General features: G+C 54.2%; 2 protein-coding genes across 4 annotated transcripts in view; both read left to right on the forward strand.

Moving 5' to 3' along the window:
* PHF12 (PHD finger protein 12) overlaps positions 1-7,321 on the forward strand; it is a 40,483-nt gene extending 33,162 nt beyond the window's left edge. For 2 of the 3 annotated variants that reach the window (XM_075561294.1, XM_075561292.1), the window contains 7 exons: positions 219-1,014; positions 2,102-2,227; positions 2,821-2,964; positions 4,256-4,354; positions 4,960-5,042; positions 5,611-5,749; positions 6,070-7,321. In XM_075561294.1, coding sequence (XP_075417409.1) covers positions 219-1,014; positions 2,102-2,227; positions 2,821-2,964; positions 4,256-4,354; positions 4,960-5,042; positions 5,611-5,749; positions 6,070-6,404 — 1,722 coding nt within the window. In that variant the 3' untranslated portion in view covers positions 6,405-7,321. Of the gene's footprint in view, positions 1-218; positions 1,015-1,955; positions 1,980-2,101; positions 2,228-2,820; positions 2,965-4,255; positions 4,355-4,959; positions 5,043-5,610; positions 5,750-6,069 lie in introns of all 3 variants that reach the window. The other variant, XM_075561293.1, reaches the window with a different exon arrangement.
* Positions 7,322-9,631: 2,310 nt separating this feature from the next.
* DHRS13 (dehydrogenase/reductase 13) lies at positions 9,632-15,304 on the forward strand. The gene is made up of 5 exons (XM_075561298.1): positions 9,632-9,842; positions 9,932-10,050; positions 11,979-12,102; positions 12,273-12,584; positions 14,029-15,304. Exons 1-5 carry the CDS (start codon positions 9,716-9,718, stop codon positions 14,472-14,474), a joined length of 1,128 nt encoding a protein of 375 aa, XP_075417413.1. The 5' UTR covers positions 9,632-9,715; the 3' UTR covers positions 14,475-15,304.
* Positions 15,305-15,341: the final 37 nt, after the last annotated feature.

The raw sequence follows: 15,341 nt of genomic DNA on the forward strand, positions 1-15,341 counted from the left end.
TGCCAGCCTCTACTGACCAGAGTGTTGCCTCTTGAGTATACCAGCAAGTCTTGCTTGGGAATGGAAATGGAATTCAGAAGTCTTAACCACACCCTCTCGGGGCATTCTCAATGGGACCTCGGAAATAGTGCTTCTCAGCTCTGCTGGAGCTGTGGCAGGACTGGCCAGCGCCTCCCAGGCCTCTCACCCTCCTCTCCTCTCCTCTCCTTCCGTTGCAGTGGCTCTGTAGTGTTGTTGCGCTCCAGTGCAGCATATTGAAACATTTATCTGCTAAGCAGATGCCTTCGCATTGGGACTCTGAACAGACAGAGAAGGCTGATATTAAGCCTGTTATTGTGACTGACAGCTCAATCACCACCTCCCTGCAAACCGCTGACAAGGCACCTACACCTTCCCACTATCCCCTGTCCTGCCCCTCAGGGATTAATGCCCAGAATTCCCTGAGCTGCTCTCCACCCCATCAGCCCCCAGCCCTAGAGGACATCAGCTGCAGTTCTTGTGCGGAAAAATCCAAGAAAGCCCCCTGTGGGACTGCCAATGGGCCGGTGAACACAGAGGTGAAAGCCAATGGCCCGCACCTGTACAACAGCCCCACTGACTCTACGGACCCCCGGCGGCTTCCAGGCGCCAACACCCCCCTACCAGGCCTCGCACACCGGCAAGGCTGGCCCCGGCCCCTCACGCCACCAGCGGCTGGGGGGCTTCCGAACCACACCGTCGGCATCATTGTGAAGACAGAGAATGCCACTGGCCCCAGCTCTTGTCCCCAGAGGAGTTTGGTTCCTGTCCCAAGCCTGCCCCCTTCCGTTCCCAGCTCTTGTGCCAGCATCGAGAACACCAGCACTTTGCAAAGAAAGACTGTCCAATCACAGATAGGACCTCCGTTGACAGAGTCAAGGCCACTGGGCTCACCCCCAAATGCCACCCGGGTGCTCACTCCCCCCCAAGCAGCAGGAGATGGTATCTTAGCCACAGGGGCCAACCACCGATTCTGCTCACCAGCGCCATCATCAGGTGAGTACAATTCAGCCTTGGGGTGACTTGGAATAATTTTACACTCTCCCTGGGGAATAACACTGAAAGAGAAAGGGGGAGTATGTATTAATTTGCCCCATTTTATAGGTGGGACTGCTTAGCCCCTGAAGGGAAAAGTTAAGTGATTTCCTTAAGGTGCCCTTGCAGGTCAGTTGCAGGCTTGGAAAGCCACTGCCTGGATCTCCTGAACTTCACCTACTACTTTTCAAACCTAGTTTCCTGCCTGTTTTGTTCCATCACCGTAGAGAAAGGCAGCCTGCTCTCCCTGAGTGACTGTGATCAGCCTAAGGTTCTGGGTGATGACCTGTGTCTCAAGGTGCACATGCTAGACTAGCTCCCTGCCTGATCCAGAGCCTCAGCGCCAGCCCATGTGAGGACCTTCCGTGTCAGGGAAGCGAGGAGTAGAAAACAGCCCTGCCTGTGTGGGTCTGCCCAGAAGCTTGCCCTCGGCCGCAAGCCAAAGGGAAGTCTCTTTAGTCTCTACTTGCCCTAGTGTGGACTTGGCTCGATCAGCTGACCCCAGCATCTGAACCAGGTTTCAGATGGCTGCTGGAACCCCTTGTGGTCTCTCCCGTCTGCACTGAATCCGGCCTCCTAGGCAGCTAGGAGTCTCGGTGACCAGTTGACTGACTGCTCTGCATGGGCCCCTGGCCCCAGGATGGCCCCTGCACTTGGGCTCTTTCCCTAATTCGGAGCCTCTTGCGCTAGCAGCCTGGAGATGTGCCCATCGAGCCAGACTTTAGTAGACAGGGACTGCAGGGGCAGCTACCCCTTTCAGAGGAGGCCACAGGGAGGGGCCATCATCCAGACCCACCACTGTCCCCAAGCAGGAGAAGCTGCTGGGGTTCTCTGGTGCTCTGGGAGTCCGCGTACCCGGTGCACCGCTGCTCCATCTGCCCTTCCTCACCACGCGTTTTTAGCTCCAGGAGTTCCAGAGCCTGTGGGTGAGAGTCGAGAAGGGAACATCACCTTGGGTCCGAAACCAGACCTGACTCAGCAGTGGGGGATTGGACCGGTGGGTTTCCCTCAGGCGACGTAAGTAACCGTCTTCCTGCTCCGTCCCCAGATGGCAAGGTCAGCCCCGGCACGTTATCCATAGGAAGCGCTTTAACCGTACCCTCTTTCCCAGCCAACTCTACTGCCATGGTGGACCTCACCAACTCACTGCGAGCATTTATGGATGTCAATGGAGGTGAGTGGGTGAAAGGGCTGCCCTGATCTCAGCAGGCTAGGGAGATGGGCGTGAGGGCTCTGCCCTCCCTTGCGGTAGGATGATAGACTGGGATCGAATGTAATTGAAGTCGAGGGATCCAGTGAGAAGAGAACACAACCACATCAGGCAGATGACTTGGGCTCAGAATTAAATCAGAAGGACCCCCTTCCCCATCTGTGCAAAGTCCCTGAGGTGGACAGGGGTAGAGCTTGACCTCTGGGAACAGCGGGTGGGAAGAAAATCCAGCCTCAATATTGGACTCCCAGACCCACACCCCAGATGGGCAAAGTGGTTGGTTTTACTTTCTCTCTTAAGCCTACTTGACCTAGAATCCAGCCGCCCCGCTGATGCATCTGGGCAGGCTGCTTTGGGGCCCATCACTCACTGCAGAGTGAGTTTGCCGGTGAGCTGCCTGGCTCCAGACCCTGCACCACTGTGTACTGTGCGTTGTCTGAGCACAATCCTCTTGCCTGGATTTTAGGCATGCATACCTATTAGCCCTCTGACCCTCATTTACTTACGCATTCCATTTCCTCCTCCGCGTCTTTCTAATTTTTCTCTTTGGTTAATAGAAATCGAGATAAATATGCTGGACGAGAAGCTGATCAAGGTTCTGGCCTTGCAGAGAATACATCAGCTTTTTCCCTCCCGAGTCCAAGCTTCACCGGGCAGTGTTGGGGCGCATCCGCTGGCTTCCGGAGGGCACCACACAGAAGGTGCGCAAGCACACACCTGCCACCTCGCCTCAGCTCTGCCTGCGTGTGGTCTCCCATCCTGGAGCACCACTTCCAGTAGTTGCGCCTCCGTGGGCACCTGTAAGGGCTTCCAAGGTGGCGGCCACAGCTCTCATAGACTCTGCAGAGGAGAGGGCTGCTGTCACTGGCCTTCATGGGCGTTCACTTAGCGACACAGAAAGCAGCGCCCAGTACATTGGATATTTGTGCTGGGTTTTCTTTTTGCTGTTTTCAGGTACTTGAGTTCAGATGGGTTTCCCAAAAGGGAACTTGTTAGGTTCAAGGTGTTTAGAACAGGACAGCAGTGAGCTAGCCTCCTGAAAATTCTTCCCAAGATAACCTCTTGGGAAGTTCAGAGTGAAGTAAGCACACCTTACAATAATCAACCATGTGACATCAAAAGGGCAACATTTATCCATGTGCACAGATGAGTGGTTCTCACCCTTCCTCAGGCCGTGACCCTTTCATACAGTTCATGTTGTGGTGACGCCCCCCCACCATAAAATTGTTTGCGTTGCTACTTCATAACTCATTTTGGTACCGTGATTAATTGGGCCACCCTTGTGAAAGGGTCGTTTGACACCCCCCCAAAGGGGTCTCGACCCACAGGTTGAGAACCGCTGGCATAGATGAAAGTTTTAAAAAAGTGGGGAGTGGAAGAAGGTGACAGGAAGTGGGATAAGTGCTCTTTTGTTGTGGGATTTTGGATAGATGAGACAAAATATGTGTGAATCATTCAATGGGAAACCTTCGCCCAATTCACAATAAACAGTTGAAGGGGGGGAGAAGGAAACAAGTCAGCTCGCCATAGGCTATCTCGGGAGTCTTGCTTGTCACAGTGCGGTGTGTTGGCCAACAGCATCAGGCTCGCCTCAGGTGCTCTCTAGATGATTCATGTGCATACTGACTGAAGTTGGAGAAATTCTGTCCGTGTGTCCTGTTTCCCCACAGCCTCCTTATGTATGTATCAGCTGATCTGTCCCTGATAATCCAAGGAGCTTGAAAAGCCCTATTGTTGCCTGTCCTTGAACTCTGCAGCCATCCTCAAAGAGAGTCCATGGGGGCTGTCGGTGGTATGGGGAAGGGTGTCTCACCCTAAAGTCGCCAGTTCCCAGTGTTGGGTGTGACTTTGGAAAGATGAGGCATCCAATGGGGTTATTTTCTCCAGGCCATGAACCAAAGAGGTGGGTTGGGAAGGTCCAGGTTCTGTTGGGTATTATTGGGGCCACAGGTTCTGAGTTTCAAAATGGTCCTATCACTGTTTGTCCTCTAGTGCAAAGAAAGGCGGTCCAGGCCCGAGCTGTGTTCTACCCCCTCTTAGGATTGGGAGGAGCCGTGAACATGTGCTATCGAACCCTCTACATTGGAACAGGTAAGCTAGCCAAGGAGCCCTCCGATCAACACGCCGCATCCCGGAGGCTAGAAAGGGAAGAGGGAGGCCCTCTCCTAGCCAAGTGATTCAGTCAGGTGGACTAAGAGAGGAAGCCAGGAGCTTGTCTTCCTTCCACAGCTCAAGCCCTGGTGCTGTGTCTGACAGCTCAGACACCTGCTCAGTGGGGCATCTGAAACACTGCAAGGAAAGAGCCCCGGAGGGCAAAATGCCCACCCCTAGCAGTCTCAGGAAAAGGCCAACCCTCTATTAACCCTGCAGTTGTCTGGTACCAAAAAACCAGAGCAGTGGTCTAAGCCCTTAGAAAATGTCCCATCCTCCCAGGGGATATGATCCCTAGGCCCTGCGCTCCCATGTTAAATAGCAGGGAGGTACCCGATCCTCTTCAGTAGCTCAGAATGAAGCGCTGCTCATGAGCAGAAGGAAACTGGAAGCAACTTGAGTCTTGTTCAGAAACACCAGGAGAGGACCTTAAGCTACCTGCCCTTGGGATAGCTCTACTCTGCCCCACCCAGAAGCTAACTCCCTCCCTCACATACCTCTTACCCTCTGCTCTCTGCCTTTTCCCCAACACCTGCACCTTGCAGGAGCTGATATGGATGTGTGCCTTACAAACTATGGTCACTGCAACTACGTGTCCGGGAAACACGCCTGCATATTCTACGATGAGGTGAGGGGTGGGGATGGCGTGGGAGGGCACGCTTCACCAGAGGCCTCCTGCAGCCACTGGGTCTGTGTGCAGCGCACCAGAACCCTCTCCGTTGCTCCCTCCCTGTGCGCTCTTGGAGGAGAAGCATCTTGGTATGAAGTGACCTGTTGCAGTGCCCCGCCTTCTTTGCAGGAGGGGACGCCTATTGCTCCTGAGGTGGCTCAGACATAGGGCAGGGCGCTTCCAACCCAGTGCAGAGGAGGGAGACCATCCAAGACAGATGCCAAGCTGTGTGTGTGTGTCCCTGTGAATAGTTGTTGTGGGCCCCTGGCCTTTGTAATCCTGGGCCAATGATAAGGATATCAACAGGAGCCATGCTGAGGAGAGAGTGGAGGGTTAGTGTGAGCGCAGGGGTGTGGGGTGTAGGAAGGAAGGCTTCCTAAAGATGAGTCTTAAGGCCCATGGGGGGGGGGGGCATTGAGGGTGTCTCAGTAGAGCAGCACAGCCTTCTGCCTATGTCCTCTCTCCCCTTAGCCCCAGGCAGCAGACCACACATCTTCTCTTCCCTCCTCCTCCTCCTCCTCCTCAGAATACCAAACATTATGAGCTGTTGAACTACAGTGAGCACGGGACGACGGTGGACAATGTGCTGTATTCGTGTGACTTCTCTGAGAAGACCCCGCCAACCCCCCCAAGCAGTATTGTTGCCAAAGTGCAGAGCGTCATCAGTAAGTTGGAGTCAAGTGGCCAGCCCCTCTGACCCTTTCTTTGAGGCCCAGGTCCGTCAGGATGGTCCTGGCTTGCTGCAGACGACCTACTGGCTCTTGGCTCACGTCCGGCCTCCTCCTCCTGTTTTCTAGGCTGGCCCCGCCCATGGGGCCCCCAGAAGGCCACGGAGACACAACTGCTGTGTGCTCACGTAGACACCCCTGTTGGGTGTCTCCTCTGCATACCTCACCCTAACCATGCAGCAACTCGAGGGAGGCTGGGGCCCACAGGGGATGACTGCTCACACTTCCTCTCCCTTGACCGGCCCTGTCTTTGCTAGGGCGCCACCGGCACCAGAAACAGGATGAAGAGCCAAGTGAGGAGGCCGCCATGATGAGCTCCCAGGCCCAGGGACCGCACCGGAAGCCCTGCAGCTGTAAAGCCAGCAGCTCGAGCTTGATTGGGGGCAGTGGGGCCGGCTGGGAGGGCACGGCCTTACTGCACCATGGCAGCTACATCAAGCTGGGCTGTCTGCAGTTTGTCTTCAGCATCACTGAGTTTGCAACGAAACAGCCCAAAGGCGATGCCGGCCTGCTGCAGGATGGGGTCTTGGCCGAGAAGCTCTCCCTCAAGCCCCACCAGGGCCCTGTGCTGCGCTCCAACTCCATTCCCTAGGGCTGGCGGCCACCCGCCACCCAACTGTTCGCCCAGCCCAAGACTCTCGCAATGCAAAAATGTACACACACCAAGCCCGGGTTTTTTATACTCCACCAGAAACCCTTCAACTACAATCTTTGCATGAAATGAAGAAACTTTGACTGTTTTTTAAAGATCCTTTTTCTTTTCTCAAGTTCTAGGGGCATTTGCACATATATTTGTACTCAACATTTCATGGGAGAGCAGCAGACCTGAGCTGAGGAGCAGGCAGGGCAGGGAGGGGAGACTATGGTCTGGACACTTCCTCCGACACAAACCCCTTCCCCGCCCACCTCCTGCCTCCATCCCTCTCTCCCCGCCGTTGTACAATAATCAGAAACTTGTTCTATTTTGTGGCAGTGACAATAGTTTTATATTAAAAGAAAAAAATACAGTTTTCATACAGCAAAATCTATACAATATCATTGTTTTATTTAATATAAAGATCGCTACCCACCCTCCTCCCATGGTTCCCACCCTCCGAGATACTTCCCCTTTCTGCAGCGGTTGCACCACAGGTAGCTACTGTGTATTATGGACAAATGAGAAACAAATTCTTTTTTCTGGCTGTCCATCTATTTTATTTCAAATAAGGAAAAGTGTATTTGGATGTTGTGTAAATACATCGAGTGGTGACATTTTTTCAATGTTTTTAAAGACTGTGTACAGTACTACATGTGGTAGAGCGTTTTCTTCAAATTGTCTATTGTAGCAAAAATGTTTTGTCGTGAACCTGTTTTGTCTCCCTTTTTTGTTCTCTTGCCACTTCTCTTCCTCCCATCCCTGGCTCCCTTCTTCCCCCGACAACTAGTACCGATGTACATAGTAATTGTAATGTTTTAGACTTTACAGAAACTTTCCTGTATTCTGTATATAAAAAACAAAAATACTTCAAATTGTTTTCCGCCTGTCTGTCCTACCTGTCATCACCCCTAGAGGGGCCTCTTCCTTAGCTCTCCATCCCCCAGGCAGGGTAGGAGAGGGAAGGTCATGGAGACAAAGAGCCTCTGGTGTAGGGTGCACCTGCTAGAGTAGCGGCGACTTATTGTGTGACTTGATGGGGGGCTGGAGGGTTTCCAGGGCTTGGTCATTTGGTGCAGATCCTGCAAGAATGTGGGTTCGTGGGGTGGGGACCGACCGCTGGCTGCAGAATGTGGGCATACCTGAGGTTAAAGAAGACCTGCCTTCCAGTCAAAAACAATACGGCATTCAGGCTGCTTTGATGCCAGGGCTGGCTGTCACACTTGCCTTCTGTCCTGGGAGAAGCCTAACCACCTGATGTTGAGTCCCTCTGCCAGGTGTGTGCTAGGTTCTGGGGACAGCAGTCAATAAGGTAGATGTGGGGCCTTGCCTCTTGGAGGTTTTCATCTAGAGCTGAGGAATTTAGTGATTCAGACATCTTGGGAATAAAGGGTGGTGGGGAATCAGTCTCTCGACCAAGCCATACCCCCTATGGCTTGTGTGATTTGTAATCAGAACTTGTCTACAATTTCCCTTCCTCACCAGGAGTATGTGTCACCTTAGCCTAAGGCTCTTTTAGGATGCTGTCCTGGAAAACCCCATCCCTTCCTTCTCCCAGATCTTACCATGAGAAACTTTATCCAGTTTCTCCTAGGAACACTTTCCTCTTACCTCTTGGGCACACTGCCAGCATGTATCCCAGGACAGTTGGAAAAGGTAGTACCTGTTGGTGAATTAGGTGTTGGTGTTGATAGTGGGGTTGCATCCACTCATTCATATCCCATCTCCAGCCTCACCCTACACCAGCACCAACTGGATCCCCAGTCCACAGTGCAACTTCCTCCCCTGGAGTCCGTGGTCTGCCCCTGGCTTCCACTTAGCCTTCTATCTCCACACACCCTGTTCCCTCTGCCCAAGGGGCCTCTTGAACTCACAAAGTCAGAAGTTGTGTATCTATTCTGCTTGGTGTTTCAAGGCTAACCATTACATACTGGGCACATAGTACCCCCAAAACACATGGTGAGTTGTACTACATTTCTTTTGATAAAGTTCTTGCTTCCCTTCCTACTAGGAAGTAACCGATCGGGAATGCCCTTGCCTATGGTGCCCTGGCTTCCCCACCCACTTTGCCAGCATAGTTAGCTTCATCTGTTGAGTGATAAAAGCTTCCTTACCTATTTGCTACCTGGGAGAACGCCCTGAAAGGCCGAGGACAGCTTTCAGGAGGCTGGGACTTAGAGACAGCGAATGGTAGCAGGATGATGATGCCACCTTCTGAACTCACCAATTCACCGCTCTAACCTCCAAAAGAACAGGGTGGAATCCTAGAAGCAGAGGGCTGAATGTTAAGGATGAGCAATTGAGGCTTTGCTTCTTGAGAGAGGTGCCAAAGATTAAACTCATCCTGGAGACAGACCCTTCCTAAACACACAGGAGCCATCTGCAAGCCCACACCTAGTGCTCAGCAGCCACACCTGCAGAGGACAGGTGCACACAGACATGAACAGCACAAAAACATGCACATACCTAGAGGAAACAGCCCACATGTACACACGTGTGCAGTCAGGGCACTCCCAGGACCCATGGGCACTACCAAGGTGTTCACACGCACAGGTGGGTAGAAAGCCAATCAGCAAAGTAAGCACAGGCTCACTTGTGCCTGTGCACTACACTGCTGAGAAACGTGCAGTTGCCCTATAGGGTCACTATGAGTCAGAATTGATTCGATGGCAGTGAGCGAAAGCAGCCACAAGTAAGCACATGCTTAATGTGCTTACTGGATACTCCATGCCAAGCAGGGACTCAATTTGAAAACTTTTGATTCTGTAGGAAGGTGGTGTGGGGTGGGAGAGAGACAAATGGCAGCCCCACCTCGAAGCTGACTGGCGTGATGAAAAATGTGAAATCGTTCACTACCGATTAGTAAGTAAGCACACATAAGCCTTTGCTTACCTTGCTTATTGGGCAATCCACGTGGACGTACTCATTTAAAGGCGTGCGCACAACTTGGGGCGTGACCTCAGGGTCCGTGGACGCTGCCTGGCCTGCCCGGGGCGCACACGACGCCGGGTGCAGAGGCACGCCTAGGGGGCGCTCGCGCGGCGCACGACGCCGGGTGCAGAGGCACGCCTAGGGGGCGCTCTCGCGGCGCACGACGCCGGGTGCAGAGGCACGCCTAGGGGGCGCTCGCGCGCACGGCCCTGCCTTCCTTCCTCCGCGGCCCAGGCGCGCCGGGCTCCCTTCCAGGCCCGAGCGGGGGAGTCGGCGGCCTCCGGGCGGCGGTCCAGGGCGGCGCCGGGCCTGGGCGGGAGCCCGCAGGCACAGCCGGCATGGAGGCGCTGCTGCTGGGCGCGGGGCTGCTGCTGGGCGCCTACGTGCTGGTCTACTACAACCTGGTGAAGGCCCCGCCGTGCGGCGGCGTCGCCAGCTTGCGGGGCCGCACGGCCGTGGTCACCGGTGAGAGCGGGCGGCCGGGCGGGCGCGGGGGCGGCCGGGGCTGCGGGGCGGCCGGCCGGCTCAGCTCGGTTCCCGCCCGCCATCTGCAGGCGCCAACAGCGGCATCGGGAAGATGACGGCGCTGGAGCTGGCGCGCCGCGGAGCGCGCGTGGTGCTGGCCTGCCGCAGTCGGGAGCGCGGCGAGGCGGCCGCCTTCGACCTCCGCCAGGTGCGTGGGGCCGGGGCGGGGCACGGGGAGCCCAGCGCCCGGCGGTCAGGGAGGGCCCAGCCGAGCCGCTTTGGGGACCCACTGGAGAGAAGAGCGTGCGCATTGGTTGCCTTAGGGCAGCAGAGGGTGCCAGGTGCTGAGGTCACACGGGGAGAGGGCACCAGACGCAAATGGTTGTGAGGACGACTACCTGGAGGAAGTGTGTGCATTTCTAAGAGGTGCAAGAATTCACCACGAAACAAAGCAAAACCCCTCGCTGCCATGGAGTCAGTGCTGGCTCACAGCGACCCCTGTGGTTTTCTGAAAGGTCACTGTTCATGGGAATCGAAAGCCCAGTCTTTCTCCCGCGGAGCTGCTGGTGGTTTCGAACTGCCAACCATGCAGATCGCAGCCCAATGTGTAATCACTGCACCACCCGGGGCTCCTGATAATGGGCAGTGGGAGGTAGGAAGGATTAGTGCTGGGTGCCAGTCACTGTGCTGAGTATATGTGTGTGTGTCTGTGTATATATATGCATATGTGTGTGTGTGTATTTTTAATCATTTTATTAGGGAGGGGCTCGTACAATTCTTATCACAATCCATACCTACATCAATTGTGTAAAGCACATTTTTACATTCATTGCCCTGATCATTCTCAAAACATTTGCTCTCCACTTAAGCCCCTGGCATCAGCTCTTCATTTTCCCCCTCCCTCCCCACTTCCCCCTCCCTCATGAACCCTTGATCATTTACAGATTATTATTTTGTCATATCTTGCACTGTCTGACACCTCCCTTCACCCACCCTTCTGCTGTCCGTCCCCCAGGGAGGAGGTAGCATGTAGATGCTTGTAATCTGTTCCCCCTGTCCACCCCACTCACCCTCTACTCTCCCAGTATCGCCCCTCACACCACTGGTCCTGAAGGGATCATCCGCCCTGGATTCCCTGTGTTTCCAGTTCCTATCTGTACCAGTGTACAACCTCTGGTCTAGTCAGACTTGCAAGATAGAATTGGGATCATGATAGGGCGGGGGGAGCATTAGGAACTAGAGGAAAGTTATGTTTCATCGTTGGCACATCGCACCCTGACTGGCTCATCTCTTCCCTGAGACCCCTCTGCCAGGGGATCTCCAGTGGCCGACAAATGGGCTTTGGGTCTACACTCTGTGCACTCCCCGCCTCATTCACTGTGGTAAAATTTTTTGTTCTGATGATGCCTGATACCTGATCCTTCTGACACCTCATGGTCACACAGGCTGGTGTGCTTCTTGCATGTGGGCTTTGTTGCTTCGGAGCTAGATGGCCACTTGTTTACCTTCAAGCCTTTAAGACCCCAGACGCTATATCTTTTGATAGCCAGGCACCATCCTCTTTCTTCGCCACATTTGCTTATGCACCCATTTGTCTTCAGCAATCGTATGGAGGTGAGCACACAATGATATGATTTTTCTTTCTTTGATGCCTGATAACTGATCCCTTCGACACCTCGTTGATTGCACAGGCTGGTGTGCTTCTTCCATGTGGGCTTTGTTGCTTCTGAGCTAGATGGCAGCTTGTTTACCTTCAAATCTGTAAGACCCCAGACGCGATATTTTATGATAGCCAGGCACCATCAGCTTTCTTCATATATATATTTAATACCTTTAACCCTCACAACTCTGTAAGAGACGTCCTGTTACTGTACCCATTTTACAGAGACATAACTGAGACCCCGGGAGGATTAAGTATCTCAACAAAGGCACAGTGTAGTAAGAGGCATCAAAATTCGTATCCACTAAATAAATAAATAAAATTGGTATCCCCTGCCCACACACGTACCCACCGCGCTCTAACACACAGGGTAGATTTTAATATGAGGATGAAGGAGACTCTCCGAATTGGGTGCCTGGGGAGAGGGAAGAGGAGGGAGCTGCCAGGTGACAAACCCCATCCTTGCCACTCCACAGGAAAGCGGGAACAATGAGGTCATCTTCATGGCTTTGGATTTGGCCAGTCTGGCTTCTGTGCGAGCCTTTGCCACTGCCTTCCTGCGCTCTGAGCCACGGCTCGACTTCCTCATCCACAACGCAGGTGAGGGGAAGCTAGCCCTGTAAGGGGGGAGGGGCCTGGCAGCGGGTAGCCAGGGTCCAGAGCCCACAGGGAAAAGGCTGCCCTCTGCTTCCACTCACAGATGGGGGCACTGAGGCGAAGCCTTCGGGGTTCCCTCTGGAGCACTTGCTCATGCCTAGCCTCTGCCCCAGGGATCAGTTCCTGTGGCCGGACACGTGAGCCCTTTAACTTGCTGCTGCGGGTCAACCACGTCGGCCACTTCCTGCTGACACAGCTGCTGCTGTCCCGGCTGAAGATGTGCACCCCCAGCCGTGTGGTGGTGGTCTCCTCAGCAGCCCACCGGCGTGGACGCCTGGACTTCGCCCGCCTGAACCACCCCGTGGTGGGCTGGCAGCAGGAGCTCCGGGCATATGCTGACAGTAAGCTGGCCAACGTGTTATTTGTCCGAGAGCTGGCCACCCAGCTTGAAGGCACAGGCGTCACCTGCTACGCTGCCCATCCAGGTGAGGCCTAGCTCCATGGTTGCTTCAGACTGCCCCTCTGCCATCAGGGCCCCACCTCAGGCCCCTTCCCCCCAGTCTCTCACTGAGGAACATGCTCAGAACAGACAGAAGTCCCAAGTAGAGCCCTGACCCTCTGATGTTCTTGGAACCAGGGTCCCCAAGCTAAGTTCTTCCTCTCACACCACACTCTTAGCCGCTGACCCCTGGGTAGAATAGGGCAATGCATAAAACCCAGATCTCACCCCCAAAGAGCCAGCCATACTGACTGGCCCGGCATTGATGATGATAGCTGATGGTTATTAATTCATTCTAGAGATATTTACTGAGCATCTACTAGGTGCCAGGAATTATTCTTAATGCTAGGAATACAGCAACAAAAAACACCCAAAGACCCTACCCTCATTGTTTATATTCTAGTGTGGAGACGGACACAGACAATATATGACAGGTAGTGACAAAGTTCCCCTGGTATGGGGGAAGATAAAACAGGATCAGGGAACCATGGGACACCAGGGGGTGGGAACGACGGGGTACTGTTTTATCAATGGCAATCAGGAAGATATATCTGAATGGGTAACAGTTGAGCGGATTCCTGAAGGAAGTGAAGGTGTGGGTCCTGTAGCAAGTGCAAAGGCCCTGAGGCAGAAATGCCTGGGGTCCCTGAGGAAGGTCAGGGAGGCCAGTGTGGCTGGAACAGGGAGAGGGGAGAGCATGGAAAGAGATGAAGTCAGAGAGAATGGTTGGCTCACCCAGGGTCCTTCATAAGCACTTTGACTTTTACTGAGAGTAATATCAGTGAATAAAACCTGCCTGCCTTCAGGGAACAATTGGCAGAGGTATAATAAGAACCACCTGTGTTTTTAGTACTGCGCTGCATTTAAGATGCCATTGCCTGTGGCCCATTCGTAATTACAGTGCGACAGTGGTCATAACCACTCCAAAGCACAAACCAACCAAACCCACAATCTCAACTCATCGTGACCCTATAGAGCAGAACAGAACTGTTCTATAAAGCTTCCGGTGGAGCCCTGGTGGCAGAGTGCTTATGCGTGGGCCATCTAACTGCAAGGTCAGCAATTTAAAACCACCTGCTGGAGAAAGGCGGGGCTTTCGACTTCAGAGCTCCATTTGGAAGACCGCGCATGCCGGATAAATAAAGGAGCAGGTTTGAGCTAAAAGATAAAGATGGGGAGAGAACCGTTCCAGGCAGGGCCAGGGCCAGAGCAAAATCGGGTATGTGGGGAAGATGTACAAAGGATCTGGGGGCAAGAGAAGAGGCCCCTGGAACAATGAGGGGAGTGACAGTGTGGGGCCCCGGACTGTCTGACAAACGCTACCTTGGCTTTTCCCCCATTCATGGGCTCTGTCCCATATTCCCCTCCAGCTCTGTTCCCATTGCCTTTACCCTGGAATCTCACTGGCCTGCCTTCCTTTCTGCTCCCAGGACCTGTGAACTCAGAGCTCTTCCTGCGCCATGTTCCAGGATGGCTGCGCCCCCTTCTGTGCCCATTGGCATGGTTAGTGCTGCGGACGCCGAGAGGGGGTGCTCAGACACCTCTGTACTGCGCTCTTCAGGAAGGCCTTGAACCCCTCAGTGGGAGATACTTTGCCAACTGCCATGTGGAGGAGGTGCCCCCAGCTGCCCGAGATGACCGGGCAGCCCACCGGCTGTGGGAGGTCAGCAAGAGGTTGGCAGGGCTGGGACCGGAGGAGGAGCCCCATGAAGATCCCCAGCCAGAAGACCCAGAGGCCCCATCTTCTCTGTGCAGCCCCCACCCTGAGGACCCCACTGTTTCTGAACCCTACACCAACCCTCATAGCTCACCAGACTCGCCTAAGCTTACACACCGAAGTTGGATGAAAACTGAGCTTCAAACTCCAGCTTCCTAACCCTCAGGCCCGGTGCTTTCTCTGCTCCCTCATGGCCTTGGAAAACCCCAGCTGTGTGCCAGCCCATGCCCTGGGCACTGAAGGTTTCGAGTTTTGCCTCCGTGGTTAGTTATTTTCTGGGGCCTCCAGATATATGTCCTGAACAGCTCTTTGCCTGGTGAAAGGAAATAACACTCTTCCCCTTCCTCCACCCCTGGTTACTCTCTCCTCCCTTCCCACCACGGCGACAGTCACCTCAGATTTGAGGTGAGAGTAATGTGGCAGAAACAGTGCTGCTTGGGAATTGGCATTTCAGATTTCCAAATTGGCTGCTGGGTGAATTTCAACTCGGTGACCATGTGCGACAAGAGTAGCACTGCCCATGGAGTCTCCCAAGGCTTTCCTCATGGAAGCCCACTGCAACATCTCTTCCTGTGGGGCCGTTGGTAGGTTGCAAACCCACCTGGTAGGTTAGCAGACATTCACACATTTACCGACCCCACTGCCTGCGAGTGGATTCCTGCTCCCGGTGAGACTGTAGGACTGAGCGGAACGCCCCTTTTGGTTCCCCTGAGGCTCTGCACCCAGGGATTCGGAAATCTGCACCTCCGTCTCCCCACTGGTAGCGGCGCCATTTAACCACTGCACTCCCAGGGCTCTCTAGCTCCGGGACCGTGTCCTTTTCCTACACTGTCGGCACAGAGAATTCCTGAGCCGGCTCTGCAATAAGCACCCAACTAGGCGGTTAGTTACTCCCGTTTTGCAGACGGAATACCAGGCTCCAGGGGCGGCTAGGGACCCACGCCCTCCGCTTCAACGGGGCGGCTGGGACCGCGGTGCTGGGAGGTGCATGGGGCACTGGGCGCCGAGTGTGGGGCGGGGGGCCTC

This window comes from Tenrec ecaudatus, chromosome 10 (genome assembly GCF_050624435.1).
Source record: "Tenrec ecaudatus isolate mTenEca1 chromosome 10, mTenEca1.hap1, whole genome shotgun sequence".
In the NCBI taxonomy this organism is placed as follows: Eukaryota; Metazoa; Chordata; class Mammalia; order Afrosoricida; family Tenrecidae; genus Tenrec; species Tenrec ecaudatus.

Excerpts from the sequence above, each read along its gene's own strand:
- DHRS13 (XM_075561298.1), top strand. The coding sequence starts at position 9,716 with ATGGAGGCGCTGCTGCTGGGCGCGGGGCTGCTGCTGGGCGCCTACGTG. Across the intron at positions 10,051-11,978 it reads CCGCCTTCGACCTCCGCCAG|GAAAGCGGGAACAATGAGGT; the intron begins GTGCGTGGGGCC and ends GCCACTCCACAG. Across the intron at positions 12,585-14,028 it reads CTGCTACGCTGCCCATCCAG|GACCTGTGAACTCAGAGCTC; the intron begins GTGAGGCCTAGC and ends TTCTGCTCCCAG.